General features: G+C 34.4%; 1 protein-coding gene and 1 pseudogene across 2 annotated transcripts; both read right to left on the minus strand.

Moving 5' to 3' along the window:
- Positions 1-1,801: 1,801 nt before the first annotated feature.
- On the minus strand, positions 1,802-2,973 carry LOC112101203 (annotated as a pseudogene).
- LOC18050870 (copper-transporting ATPase RAN1) lies at positions 2,929-10,751 on the minus strand. 2 transcript variants are annotated; one of them, XM_024191974.1, is made up of 9 exons: positions 10,217-10,751; positions 7,134-7,748; positions 6,194-6,623; positions 5,751-6,073; positions 5,264-5,322; positions 4,790-5,132; positions 4,311-4,511; positions 3,944-4,201; positions 2,929-3,738 (listed from the first exon to the last, which is right to left on the minus strand). In XM_024191974.1, exons 1-9 carry the CDS (start codon positions 10,502-10,504, stop codon positions 3,262-3,264), a joined length of 2,994 nt encoding a protein of 997 aa, XP_024047742.1. In that variant the 5' UTR covers positions 10,505-10,751; the 3' UTR covers positions 2,929-3,261. The 2 variants fall into 2 exon arrangements, with proteins under 2 accessions (XP_024047742.1, XP_006448635.1); XM_006448572.2 differs by having other exon boundaries at positions 5,751-6,076.
- Between the last annotated feature and the right edge of the window lie 4,827 nt (positions 10,752-15,578).

The raw sequence follows: 15,578 nt of genomic DNA on the forward strand, positions 1-15,578 counted from the left end.
CAAGTAATTTAACATTCAATGTTGAATGGTATAATATTAACTTTACTGATTATAACAATTAAGACTCGTGTATTAATATTCTTTTTTTTTTATCTTAATTATGAGGTATTATGGAGAGGGTCTCAACTGTGAAAAGCACCTTTAAGCCCGTACCACAACCTAGATTAGAAATCCATGTTCGAACCAGGAGGCACATGTTCTCCCAACAAATGTGACTTCCCTGGCACAAGTTCTCTCCAATGAAAGTTACTTTCCTGCGACTCGAACTGGAGAGCAAATCCAATCAAGTCACTTAAGATGGACTCTATTACCAGTGGACCCAATACTTTATTGGTTATTAGTACTCTATCATTATTAAATCTTTAAGCACCTACGAAAATTCAAATCCATCTAAAGAGAATCTTAAGTAATTATAACCAACGACCATACCTCCATTAATCCGTAACTACATCAACATCAATTAAAGCAAAAACAATCTCTAATGTCAATATCACAGTCAATGTTGTGTATGCGCGTGTGTGTGTGTGTATCTATATATAATGACCAGCATTGCAAGCAGTTTACCATTCAAGTTTGATAACTACGTCAAGTTCGGATCATAATTTCTGTGTAAATTACAAGTAAATGACAGGAACCCATTAACAACTTGGATTTTTGTCTAGAAACGAGACAAACCCCACAATTTTTCTACGACTAAGGATTAGATTGCGGAGCAGGTCTCCCAATAAGTGGATACTGACTAGGGATTTTATTCAAAGACTTTTGATAAGTCAAATCATCATTGTTTTTGCAAGGCAGAAAAGTAACGTTGCTTAATTTGACTTGATTGCTGTCGTGAATTTAGAAAATAGCAAACCTATTTCACATTGTGGGAGAAAAACTATTAAACTGATATGTTCCTTAAGTTAGCAGGCGCAGTTGCACGTGAAAGGACCTGTTAGGATTTTTGAACCAACTTGTAAAAATCAGAACTATAGATTTTGAATAATTCTGAATTGAAAAACTCATGCCATTGAGAGATTAATGTGAAAAGGGGTTATGTGTCTCGATGACTAAGAGAGCTGACTGATATTTTTATCTTTTATTTCAGCAATCTGGGTGTCTCCAGAGTCAATAACATAATTTGCTGTGGATAGACTTAGGAGAATGCTGGTGACCGAGAGATTCTTAGAGCTGATGGTTCGGTCAGAGATTGGCACACAGAAAAGGATAATCATTGACTCTAATTAAGAAGATTACAAATCTTTTTATAAAGAAGTAATTTATATATGGCCAATCAAATTTAAATATAGAATTTTTGACTCGGTCCTTCTGTAGCCTGAAAGCTACAATTATATTGATTGACTTCCAGTAATTAATTTCCCAATCCACACAGTATCTGATTGTGCTATCAGAATTTCCAACTCCTGATGGCACTTTGAAAAAGTAATTCTGCCCCCATAACTCAAGAACAGCACAAGATACAATGAATGAACAGGCAAAACATAAAAAGCAAAGTAAAGCAAAGAAAAATAATATAAAACTAAGAAAATTAATTGGGTTTGATTTTATTAGAATCGGACTGAGGTAGATTATTTTTTTATAACTATATGATTAAAATTATAATATATTTTTTATTATTTATTACTTTACGTATGTGATTATGATTCGTGCTTTACCTTAAAATAGTTATAAGATAATCATGGCCAAATTAAAAATGTTAAAAGTTGATATAAGCATAAAAACTGGGCAGCCGATTGAAATTAAGAAACTTAATTAACAAGCAATTATGATAATAAATCAACATTGAAGAAGGCAATGAGAGAATCATGATAGTATTGATTCTCATAAATACAAAATGGTCATCGAGATTGGTATTGGTAAATCATAAAGACAATCAATCGTAAGTGGAAGTGGCAAGAAATTGTTAAATATAAGCTAGCCGATGATTCTTCACTTAATATTCTTAATTTTTGGCCAACTTCTTCATTCCTATTTCTCCATACGTATTGTATTTTTCTTCATATTCCTTAAGCGGCGGCCATCTCTCTTCTTTTTAGGATTAGCGTTTTGAACTAAAAGTATCTAAGGTTTCTTTGCAGCAGCAGGACCACGAAGCTCTTGCAAATTTTCAGTTTTCTTTGGAATACCTTCTCTCAAGGCTCTTCCAAAACTCCCTGAAGGATCTGCTCCATTAGAATCAGTACGTGCCGCATGAGTTGATTTTGCAGCCAACGATCTGCAAGCCCTCATCCTCAGAGAAGGTGGTGTAGTTTGAATAATCTCTGCTTGTTCAAGGAAACCAACGTGAAGTATCGACGCCGAGAACCCAGCAAGATTCTCTTTCTGGGCACCAAGAAGCTAAACATTACAAGCAGGCATGCTGGCTAATGCTCAGATAAACCAAGTTTTGGTGCAACAGCATGTCCATCGGTTGCAGAGAAATTAGCCGCCAAAGATCCCATTCTGTTTTCAAGAAAATCAAGCACCTTCGTCTTCTCTGTATCAAGAGCCAAAGCTTGATCACACGAGTCCATGGTCTTTGGAAGAACAGCCTCTGGAAGCGGCTTCTTCTTTGAAGCTGATGCAACAATTGATACCACCATAATCATTAGCAATGGCAGCTACCAATCAAGATCAACGAGGGTTGTGTTCAGCTAATTCCCAATTCTCTAGACAACGCCGGCATAAACAATTAGATTTTGTACCAACGTTTCGAGCTCTGGAAGTTTCTTTCAGTAGTTCTCTTGAATCGAGTTGTGAATCATAGCGATTTCATTATCAGTATCTTCCATCTTCTGCATTATATGACTAAGAGCTTCATTGTCAGATGATGAAGCCTCACACACCAGCAACAAACTTCGAATCTCACCATAATGATGAAGATTGTTGTAAAATAAGAAGAAAGCAAAGGATTTAATATTGAATATGAATATCAATGATAATGAATTGAAATTTGGATCTTTCCACCTGCATTTATTGTACATCTTTCCCACTTGCAGTTAGATCCAGTATTGAATAGGGAAATTCCGCAGAAATACGAAACACAAAAAGAAACTCCGATTTCTTGTTTTACAAGGAATCCCAATTGAACTGGGAGACAAGGTTCAAAAAGGAGCTGAAAGAGGATATTATACAACAACCAACATTTACATTCAATGGAGGGGTAAAATTACATCCCCTTGCCTACTGTGAAGTTAAAAAGAGGGAGGGAAAAAATATTAAAACACATACCCATTTGATATTTCCTTTCTTTGAATCTAGAGCTATTTTTCTTGGCGTTTATTCTACAGTTATTTCTAGTATAGTTGTGAGTCGTGGTTTTTTGTATCTCCTAAGAAGCAAAGAAGAGCATACAACACTGACAGATGAGAGGGCCATGCAAGCACCAGCCGCCCATGGTGGCAACTTGATCCCTAACGAAGGAAAGAAAACTCCGGCAGCAATAGGGATCGCAATGACATTGTAGGCCATGGCAAATATATAATTTAAACGAATACGAGCAAAAGTTTTCCTTGAGAGATCAATGGCTATGATTACATCTTCCAAGCTATTCCTCATTAACACATAGTCGGCTGCTTCGATGGCAATATCTGTACCTGCCCCAATAGCCATACCAACATCAGCCGCAGCTAGAGCTGGAGAATCATTGATTCCATCCCCAACCATAGCTACTATGCTTCCGTCTTTCTGAAATGAGCGGACGGCATCAGCTTTTCCTGCTGGCATTACATCTGCCATCACATCTTGAATGCCGATCTGCACAAAAACAATCATTCATGACTGTGCAAATGCAACACAATCTTCAGTTTGAAATTTAACGACTGATATTAGTTTATTTCAACAGATTCAATGAATATTTCAGATAAGTTGTGTTCAGTTTAATTGAAATCAACACTTTTAATCATTTTGTATCAGAATTTCAAATATTGCATTGAAGTAATAATTAATCGATAACACAAACCTCTCTAGCAACAGCATGCGCTGTCCTCCAATTATCTCCAGTTACCATGACGGGTCTCACACCCATTTTTAAAAGGCCCTCTACAACTACAGCAGCTTCCCTCTTAACTGGGTCGGCAATTCCCATAACACCGATCAAGTTATCATCATACACAACAAGTATGCCCGTCCTGGCACTTTCCTCTAGTTCCACAACAAAACTTTCTACATGGTCTGGAATGGTGATTCCACTTTCATTCAGCAACTTCCGGTTACCCACCTAGTCAGGAAACACATTACCTTCAATAAGCAATGTCTGAAAAGAAATATAACATCTCTCAAGTCTCAAGCAGTCAAAAAGAGATAGTTCTGTGGAACCTGAAACTCACCAAAACCTGTTTTCCACTTATAAAGCACTGGATACCTCTTCCAGGCAGAGCAGAGAAATCCGAGACATCAAGAAGCCATCCAGAAGCAGTGGACTCTTTGCTGTGGCTTTGGCCATCGGGGTTCAAAGAGGGATCATCAAAGAAATGGAAATGACGTGCATACTCCACAACTGCTTTGGCCAATGGATGTTCACTGCTAGCCTATAAAATGGAAGAAAAAATATATTACTTAATCTAGACAACCTTCTGATGTTGCATATGTGAGCATGGTAGCCCCTCCTTCCACTCAAAATAACTCTACAATAAGTAAGCACATTTAATGGAGAAACAAAAGAAAGATCCCGATCCCATTTTGTACCAAAATTAAACCATTCAATGTTGTTACAGCATGTCATGCTTTCGTTAGCAATACCATGAGGCTTTAGAGTTGGGATGCAGGTGGAGGAAGAACTGCTTTCAGGTAGTAAATTAAAAATTACCTCTGCTGAAGCCACCAATGTAAGAAATTCACCACGATCCATTTTCGTGAAAACCTTTGCAGTTGTAACAGTAGCTCTCCCTTGGGTTAGGGTGCCTGTTTTATCAAATATCACATACTTGATCTTCTGAGCTCTTTCCAAAGCATCCCCTCCTTTAATGAGAACACCATTATTAGCCCCGACACCCGTTGCAACCATAACAGCAGTTGGTGTGGCCAAGCCAAGAGCACACGGACATGCAATCACCACCACTGATATTGAAAACATGAGAGCAAAAACAAAGTGCGTGCCATTTTCCGGAAGCCATTGTTCTGGATATGCTCCAAGAACTCCAGCAACATACCTAAAGAATCAACATAACACTATATTATTAAAAGGATGTATACACCAGCAGAACAGTTAAACATTGTAACAACTGGGTGATACTAATCAAGTGAAGATGCTGAAATAAGGTAATAAACACTGAAAACTTACCAGCACAACCAAGTAAACAATGCCAAAGTAACCACAATAGGAACAAAAATGCTTGCAACCTACAAATCAAAAACAAACCTAAAGATAAGAACAGCTGTGACTTCATAATTTGTGGTCTCATACTTTTTATCACATCATAACAACAGGCCATGAAAGGTGCTTCGCATAATCATAAACATCAAAACTAATTGAAAATAAACAATTTTGGGTGGTCAATACATTAGAGTCTCTGTCCGAAACTATAGTCACTATAGTTTTGGCGACGCCAACATATAACCTTGAATCTTTGACAACGATTTTTGATACTTCATGTATTGGAGATGCAAATTAGTTATAACGCATAATTTGAGAATGCCACGAGACTGTGAAATGTCAAATAGTTTTACTTCTTTCATATAGGCATAATTAGTCAGATTTCATCTCAGCAAAACAACATAATTATCTAACTTGACACAATAATCTATTAGTTCAACATAAAAAAACTTACAAAATCGGCAAACTTCTGAATAGGAGCTTTGGACATCTGGGCCGTCTCAACCAAACTAATTATCTGACTTAAAACTGCATCAGATCCTACTTTGGTAGCTTGTATGTGAAGGACACCGTGTAAATTTATTGTTCCTCCAATAACTGGCGAATTGATTTCCTTTAAAACTGGTACAGCTTCTCCAGTTACCATACTCTCATTAACATAACTTGTACCCCATACCACAATTCCATCTGCAGGAAGCTTTGTACCAGGAAGAACCTTTAATGTATCACCAGACTGAATCAGTAAAGCATCTATTTCCCTTTCCTCAATGCACTTTCCTACTGGAGAACCAATAGATGACACTACTCAGTTTTCCCAGGGGTCTTAGAATTTCTAAAGAAGAAAAAAGAAGGAACAAAAATGTAGAGAAAGAGCAGACATAAAGAAAGAACACTTACCTTTATCTTTAACTACCAACAGTGCTGTTGCTGGTGCAAGTTCAACTAACTTCTTGATGGCATCTGATGTTTTCCCCTTTGCAAGAATCTCCAAATACTTTCCAAACAGTACAAATGTTATTAGCATGGCACTTGTTTCAAAGTATGTGGGAGACCAAAACCCTGTTACAACACCATATAGAAGTGCACCAACAGAGTAGAAGTAAGCGGCTGAAGTTCCCAATGCAACCAAAACATCCATGTTAGTTGAGCCATTTCTAAGAGCTCTGCCAGCTGCAGTGTAGAAGCGCTTCCCAATAACAAACTGAACAACACTCACCAATGCCCAGTTTAACCAGTCACCCATTAGGAACGGTCCACATCTCCAGAGCAGTAATGCATACACCAGTGGTATATGAGGACAAATCACTCGTATGAAAAAAACAGGAATCTGGATCCAATTCATCAAGAGTGAAAAATCAATTTAGGAAGAAAAGAATAACCTAGTGCCAACTGAATATTATGATCTAGCTCACTGAAATATAAAAGAGCATGCTTTCATGGCAAACTTCCCAGTAAATTACCAATGATTTTTCTCACAAAATGTACTAGGAAAGAAACTGAAAATATATTGTATGTCTCTTTTTTCAATCCAAATTTCCAGTTGGTCGGTCACAAACAAACATGCATTTTCCATAATGCACATAGCATTTGAACCAAATCCCTCAAGAATAAGCATTTGAATAAAATCCCTCTAGAATAATATTATTTAGGTACAACTAGACAGCTCTATCATTTAGTCCCCTAAAGAACGCTTGCATTACAAAGAACAAGTCATTAAAACATAATGCAATCTAAACCATACCGGTAAAGAAATTAGTGATAATAAGAATTATACAGGACACAAGGCATGATTATCAAGCATGCAGGGAAATATAAAAAGCAAGAGAAAGATTCTCACACTAAGAAACAGGCTTGAGATAAATAGCCGAAACATATTTGAGGTTTCTTCACTATCTCTAGATGTCATTCTTGCAAATGGATTCATGACACGTATTTGGAACTTCCCATTGCTTCTTCCTGCAATCCCATCAACTAAAAATCTAGAGCTGAGAGCTTCCGGATCAAAAAGAACTTCAAGTTCTCCAGAAATCTTGTCAAAGCGAAATTGCCTCACCCCTTTAAAATTGCTCAGTATGCCTTCTAAAAAATGTGCGTCCAACTCACAGAGCACCCCAGTAACCTGAAGTAAAACTTTATCCTGTCCACTGCTCTGTACAAATGAGGCCTCAAATCCAGCATCTTCAATAGCATTTGCTATATCATCTTTGCTAATTACAGTAGGATCATACTCAACCTCTCCTAATGAAGTAGCCAAGGCAACTACTGCCCTTTTCACTCCAGGAAGACCCCTCAAAATGCCTTCAACAGAGTTTACGCAGGCAGCACAGGTCATACCCCCTATTGTATACTGCCCCACTATGGTTCCTTGTGGCTTTGGCCCAGATGTAGATGATTCAGCTAGTATTTCTGCCTCAAATCCCGCATCTTCAATTGCATTCTTGATGTCCTCATCCTAAATCATATGAGTCACAAATAATTGAGTTTGCACAGAAAGCCAGATTCATAGTTTCCAAATAGGAGAGAAGAGAAGCGGAAAAATAAAAAGAATCTTGTCATGGCCAGAAAGTGTGGGCAGGACCCGGGATGCTAACTAGATTACTACTAGATTACTCAGGGCCTCGGGGGGTACTAAAAGGATGAATAAAAAATTCAAAAACACTGACGCACACTCCTGTCCTTACAACAAGGTAATTTAATAGATTCATTCATGTCCTCTTTGACCAAAGAAAAATACTACCAAATACAGTATAAAATAAAAGCTTCCAAATTAATATCTATGAGATTCTTTCTTTTTTGATAAGAATATCTATAAGATTCTTTCTTATGATTTAAGATCTGAAATTTGTATCTAAAAGGGAGTTCGTATAAAAGCAGGTAAAGACTGCAGTAGAGACAATGCATACAATAGGAACAACTATAAAGAATAATTTAAACTAAATTATAAAAAAAAGAAAAAAAAAAGAAAAAAAAAAAAGAAAAGGTGGTTGAACAGAAGATATTAAACAAAGACTAACAGGTCAGTCAAAACTTGCTAAATTCAATAGAAAATCAGGATCTTATGTCATTTGTTTTGGGTTAGTTGCTCAAGTAAAACACCATCAAGTGCAATAATAAACTCTTTTAGGAAAGGGAAAGTAGAGGGTCTATAAATCACTTTTAGCCTAATGCTAATCATTATTGCACCCCCAAAATTAAAGCACAGACATACACCCACAACAGAGAGAAAACACCATCAAGTGCAGTAATGAACTCTTAAAAGCAAGTGTAGATAATTGAAATAAAATTTAATCCCAATACTAATCATAATTGCAGCTTTTATGAAAGGTAAGCACACACATAAAAGCAAAGAGAGAGAGATTCAGAAATGAGCAGTCTATAATCATACAAAAGTCCTTTCCAGTCAATTGAAAGTCAACAACTATCATTTACCCTTTTAAATGGATGCAGGATGCCAAAATAAGATTCTAAAAATTTCCAGAGCATAATCGTTCTTCCAGCAATGAAATCCCACACAACTCTGATTAAGATTAAAACTACATGATCACAAGAAAAAGACTTTAACCCAAAGATTCTAATGCACCAAGACAAGAAATAGGATTTTGAACCAAGGAAACTCAATTATTGAACCCACTCCAAGAACTATGATCCACAAAATGGTCCAAAATAACAAAACAAGAGTTGAGGCATTCAGAGCAGATACATTAGCTAGAAATTCAGAATAATTATGACCAATAAACAGATCAAAAATCCAAGCAGCATATACAACTTTAAGATATAGAGATCATATTAAACCTTGACCAGAAACTGCAAGATAAATAAACAGTTAAAACATAACTTAAATAAATAAAGTTCGAAACAAAAAATTTTAAAAAAAAATGAAACCCCAATTACCAACAATTTACAGTTTAAATCTTAAATTGATCCAATGTACCATAAAAATTTGAGTAAGCACAGAATTAGACCAACTTAAAACATGATTACAAGACATACATCACAAAAAAAACTGCTGTTAAGGCTAGCCTAAGCATAGGAAAGCAGAAACATCTCATGAGGGACTATCCACCACATTTAAACAACACCAGAATCCACCTATTTAACCCAACTTTTAACAGTAATTACCAGATACTTGAAGTTGCGACTTAAATAGCTTAGCTTTGCTATTAGTAGATTAATTACGATATTTCAATCCAGCCTATAACAAAAACAAGAACAAATTAACCTACTAAGAGAAAAAAAAAGTCGTAATACTTGAAAAGGAGTCTTAACCAAATTCGATAAACCCCAGAAGCTCCAACACTCATAATGTAAATCTGATCATTATCCAAGTCCACCAGATATGAACATCCAGCTAATTATCATTTTCATAGCAGGGAAGATGACACTCAAATGAAACCACCATTGCAGCATAGAAATAAAACTAACACTAGGCCATTATCAAATGGTAATCCAACCAAAATCAATCCAAAACACAGTATAACCAGATTAAATAAACTTGGCCACACCTCAAAACATTGACATAGTTTTCTTCCTAATGCCAACACGAGTTCATTATCCAACAGATCACCACGAAGCAGTTCGTAAACACTAGAGCAAATCAAAGCACACTAAACTGCATTAAGTCTGCAGTACTTTTCACCAAAACCAAAACAAACATTCATTTGATCATAGCTTATGCTCCATCTTTTACAAAACAGACACTAAAACATCATTCAAATAATCCTTGAACAATACGAAAAACTTCAACTTTTCTAAAAATAAAAGCTAAAGTCAAACAAAAACAAATCCAATCAAGACACTTGTTATTAAATTAAAGCTAACCCATCACGCAGCACATCACATACAATCAATCAAAGCACAAATTACAGACTATATTTTTTTTTTTTTTTGGGTGATTGTTCACAAAACCAAAAGAGGACTTACTTTGACCAAATCCGGATCAAAAACGACATCAGCTTTATTCTGCAACAAGGCAACAGAGGCCTTAGCGACGCCTTTGAGGCCCATTAGAGCACCCTCAACAGAGTTAGAGCAAGCCGCACACGTCATCCCCGTGACTCCCACTTGAATCCTCCTCATACCATCTCCAATCCTCTCCTTTTTCCCATCGTAATTGTTCAGGAGCCACTCGTCCTCCCTGTCATCTCCATCGCTGCTGCCGCCGCCGTTGAGCTCCGTCAGCTGCAAGTCTCCGTTGCTCAGCGCCATCATTATTTCCCTCTAATACCACCGATCATACAAAGAAATGCCCAGCCAATATATAGCAGAAAAATATCAAACCAAAAAACAAGAAAAAAAGAATTGTTATTATTTCACAGCGAAAGTTGAGAGTTTCACTTTTTATTATAGACACTGAGAGAGAAATTGGAGCTGCCGAGGGAGATGGTAGAGACAGCAATTTTTTAACCACAACGTGGGGCAGTCCCATGGATTTTTTAAATTTCCCGTTTTGTCCCTCTCAATGATCTCTATTTACTTTTTCTTTTGGGGGAGGGGCTTTGTACTTGCAACTGTGCACATTGTACTGCACACATGAGGAAGCCACGCGGAGGCCGTAGTGGGGCCCTCAGTCAAGTTTTAGATTATTTTGACCCGTTTTTACATGTTCCATTTTTCTTTCTTTCTTTCTTTCTTTCATGCCTTAGCTTAGTTGATTAATCTATTTTGTAATTTTCATCTTTCTTTTTTCTACATTCAACGATTTATTTCATTTGATTTTTCAAAAAGTGTATATATATATATATATATATATATTTTACTTTCTTACCTTTATTTCAGGTCTCCATTTGACTGTCCTAATTTTGATTATTCTAAAGTCAAAATTACTATAGCACATTAAAAAAAGAGTAATGATACAGTCATAAATTATTGTATAAACTTATTTTGTATAAACTGACGTGATATTAATTCATTAGTTGAATGAAAATATAAAATAATAAAAATAAATCATGTGAGCCAAGTGATATTTAATTCAACCAATCTTATCATACCATATCAGTTTGTACAAGAATTTGTGACTGTATCATTACTCTTAAAAAAATTATAAAACATCCCTCAAATGAATAGATGATTCCAATATTATTTCAAAATTGTACCGTCAAGCATCATACGAATTAGTTAAGATTTACAGATTGAATTGTTGGTGGCGTTGCTATATTCAAAATATTCTATGTTCCTTAGCCTTACTAAGAGTCAATTTTAGGTTTCTTTTAGGCAACCAAATATTGCTTTTTAATCGATTTCTTTTTTTTTTTTTTTTTTTTTGGGCAACCAAGTACTTTGCATATAACTTGAAGCTACTACATATTAGTGCGCGAGTGGGGGGTACATCACAATCATCCAATTATCTTTATCCGTAAACATCTTTTATGAGCTTCAAGCTTGAAAATATATATATATATATATTAAATGAACCTAATCATGCATTAAGTAAACACGGCATAATCTTATCTTATTCCTAATCATAATTGTCATTTTATGTGATCGATCCGAAGAGTCAACCTTTTATGAGGAAGAATTAAATGCCACTTGATATCCAAAATGAAAGCATTATTGGGTTATCATCATTTATAAATTTGTATGATCATTGTATTTTTTGTATAGGGTACACTCATATCTTCATTCTTGCATTTTTTTATTATAAGTCGATTATTTTTAAATTACACATCTTAAAATAAGTTTATTGTGACCTTTAAATCTAGTTTTTAAAATCGAATAAAAGGGAGAGTTCGTATTGTATTTAATGATTTGAAATTTAAAAAAAATCATTATTTTAACAAATTATTAACTCAGTTACATTTTAAATATTTTTGGTAAACAGATCTAACCATTTTAAAAGATTAAAAGTTAAAACTAACATATTTTTTTATCACTTTAAAAATATTTTGTCAAACAAGTTATAGTGAATGAGAAATTTGAAAATGATTCTTACATCCCCACTTGAAATATACCGGATGCATGAATTCACTTCATTGTGAACAGAAGATGTTTGATAAAATTTTCTTAAATTTGAGTTAGACTTGCTTGATTTGGTAATAGATGACTATGTTATAATTGAATTTATGTACATACAAGAGCGCAATAGACGTTATTATTCTAGAAACAAGATCGCCGTACGTTAGAAACCCAAAAAAAAAAAAAAACAAAATAAAATAATGATGATAACAATAATAATTGTTTTTTTAATTTCTTATTTACAGAATAGTTCTGTAAATCACAGAAAACTATTAGGAAAAAAAAATGAGATGGCGTGGTGCATGAAGCATGTGGTACGGGGTGGGCAGAAGAATGCAACAAACAGGTAACATTTTATTAATCAAGAGTAGTCTAATATCATATTACAAGAAAATTTATATATAATATAATATCGAATCTCGGCACGGGAGTCGGGACACTCATGTTACTCACATGGTCGTTTCAGGGATTTGGTGGAAGGGCAAGTAGGCTTGTAAAAATATTATCCACGTGGCGATGGCGAGATTCTAGAATAAGGGTATTCTTGGAATTTGAAAGGAGTTGCAGCCTTGCAGGGACGCGTAGAATAGCGTAGTGTCCCGTGAGTTGGTGGACGGTGGTTTATAATTTTAACGTAGTTATTGATCCGGCGGCCGTCAATCCTTGACCGGCCTTCCGCTGCGCTGTCTAGATCTTGAAGGTCAAACTTACCTAAGGAATCCTGTTGGCGTTCTTTGAAGATTACTACCCACTTCTCGTAAAATTTTATCATAAATTTTTATTTAAATAACGTACCGTTCGTCAATTGAATGTCGGAAAATCCAATTAATTTATTTAAAAATTATTAAAAATATCAATAAATAGAAGAATGACGCATTACATGTCACGTCTTTTAAAATATAACTTCACACAAAATTTAGATAGATTCTTACTTTGAAATGTTATTATAAAGACATGTCCAAATTTTTACAGACACAAAACAAAACACCTTGATTTTTCAAAGAACATAATACTAAACAATTTTGTAACATTTAAAAAATAATTTTTTTTTTAATTTTAATTATGAGTGGGTACACATTACCATAATTTTGCAGCTATAAAAGTTGAATCCATAACATATGGAGAGAGAGAACTCTAATACTTAGGTTTGTGAATAAGATGGAAAGATGTATACCACTCAAGTAAATAAAGTAAATAGCAATTTGGCCTAAAATTAAATAGGTATTTGCTTTGCATATGACGTTATAACGACAATTTTTTTTTTTCAATTTTGAACTTGGTGTATTCAAATTATAACTAAATTTATACTTTTTAATTAAAAATGCTAAGGTTATGCTACATTACGTTGCGATCTTTCTGTTAAGTGCGTTTATGACCTTTACTCTGAGTTTCTGTCAATTTTGGATCCGTGTTTATGACATTCCAAGAAGATACTGCCAATGCCCGCACCTTTTGGTTAAATGGAGCATTATTGGGAACAAATTTAGTTGGAAAGGTGACATTTTCTCCAATAAAAGAACCAATAGTGAAAAATAATTAAATAGCTCAAAAAAAGTTGAAACAATTATACGACAACCCACTAATGAGGACACGACACCTCATTGGGGAAACCCAAAATGGATCTCTTCGACTGTACTTCCACCCAAACACGTCATTGCGACTCCTCAAATTTCATGGCAAAATCCATTATGGGACTTGATTTGGCCCCCATTTCATTCACCGTCTATAAATTATAAATTAGGTCGTGGCTGCTTTTTTATTACCATCTTACTTCACTTTTTGCTATTTTACTTTTGTTGGGGGGGGTGAATAATTGGCTTAAGATTATTTTATATTTTGTTTAGATTATTCGAAATTGAATTTTACTTTTATTGAAAATTCTAAATATTATAGAACGAAATTATTTAATTTTATTATTACTGCGAATTGATGCGTTTCAAGTTTTGTACATATCCATAAATCAAAGCAGGGGTTATCAGTTTTGAGAAAAAGTTTATAATAATAGTAATGTTATGTGCTTAAAAGGTTATAAGACGAAACAGATAATTAGAATTAGGTGAACTTAACTACAATAACGAGGAAATTTAAAAAAAAAAAAACGATAAATTTGTTTAAACACCAAATCCCAGAAAATTTCAAACCTGTTTGTTGTAATAGAAATTTTTAAGTGATTTATTAAAGAAACAAGAGATGTCGACGTCCATCAGATGAGTCCGTGTCGATGTCAAATCCGGAGTAAGTTTTTTTATTTGTTGGGCAGGTGTTGTTGGTGCAACGCAAACGTCAATGACCAAAAAGATTAGTTATCGTTACGGCCTTATTTTATTGTGCGGGGCATTTTTTTATAAACGCCATGTTTTGCTTGGGGCGTTTTGTCAAACAACTCACCTGCAATTTTAGATTAAATTGAAACTTTTAAAAGTGGTTTAATGTTGTTCTACTTACTGGTGAGGGTTTGGTTGTGGTCCTTGTGCGTGTGGCCACTAACTTCAATTTCAAGTCAGTTCATAACCCAAGCAGTGTTCGTGTTTTTTTTTTAAAATTTTTTTTCTTAAAAAAATAAATAAATAAGTATGTTCAACAACTTTCTATTAAAATTAAAGGGTCCGCCTGTAATAAAGCGCTGCATAAGATACAGTGGAAGTTTAATTTTTTATTCTAAATTTATTGGCCGTTAGATTACTTTATAAGCAATCCAACGGCTTCGTAATTTTAGGCATAAAATAGGTCACCGAAACAGATGGTGGAACACTGGAATCGGCAAATATCCTGGTAATTATCACTTTGCTCCCTCATCTTTTAACTAAATATTAAAGACTTCATTTAATTTAGACGACTATCAAAGACCCCCTAACATAATAATATATTTTAAAACATGTAATGTTGTAAATAACGTGAATAATATTTATATTAGTGTAAACTATATTAATTATAAATCAATGCAATCATTTTTAATAATGAAATTGATCATAAACAACTTATATCATTGTTTATTATGACATTATAAATCTACAAATGTTTTGCAATATAAAAATTAGTGAGACCTCTTTAATTTTTTTTCTTTTGCAAATTTTTGCCTATTTGGTCAACTCTATATTATTGATAGTACCAAGTATTGTCATTACTCAAAATATTTTTGTTTTCAATATTATTTGTACTAGTGACTAATATAAATAGTACAATTTAGTTCTGGATATGGGTAACTATAAGATGAAAAATCTTATTAAAAATATTTCACACAAATTTCTAAGAAATTCATTAAATTACTTTTTATGGTCTCATTTACTCACTAATTTGAAGTCACAAAAAATTCTATGAATTGTTATAGGAG

Source organism: Citrus clementina, unplaced genomic scaffold, assembly GCF_000493195.1.
Source record: "Citrus clementina cultivar Clemenules unplaced genomic scaffold, Citrus_clementina_v1.0 scaffold_2, whole genome shotgun sequence".
Lineage (NCBI taxonomy): Eukaryota > Viridiplantae > Streptophyta > Magnoliopsida > Sapindales > Rutaceae > Citrus > Citrus x clementina.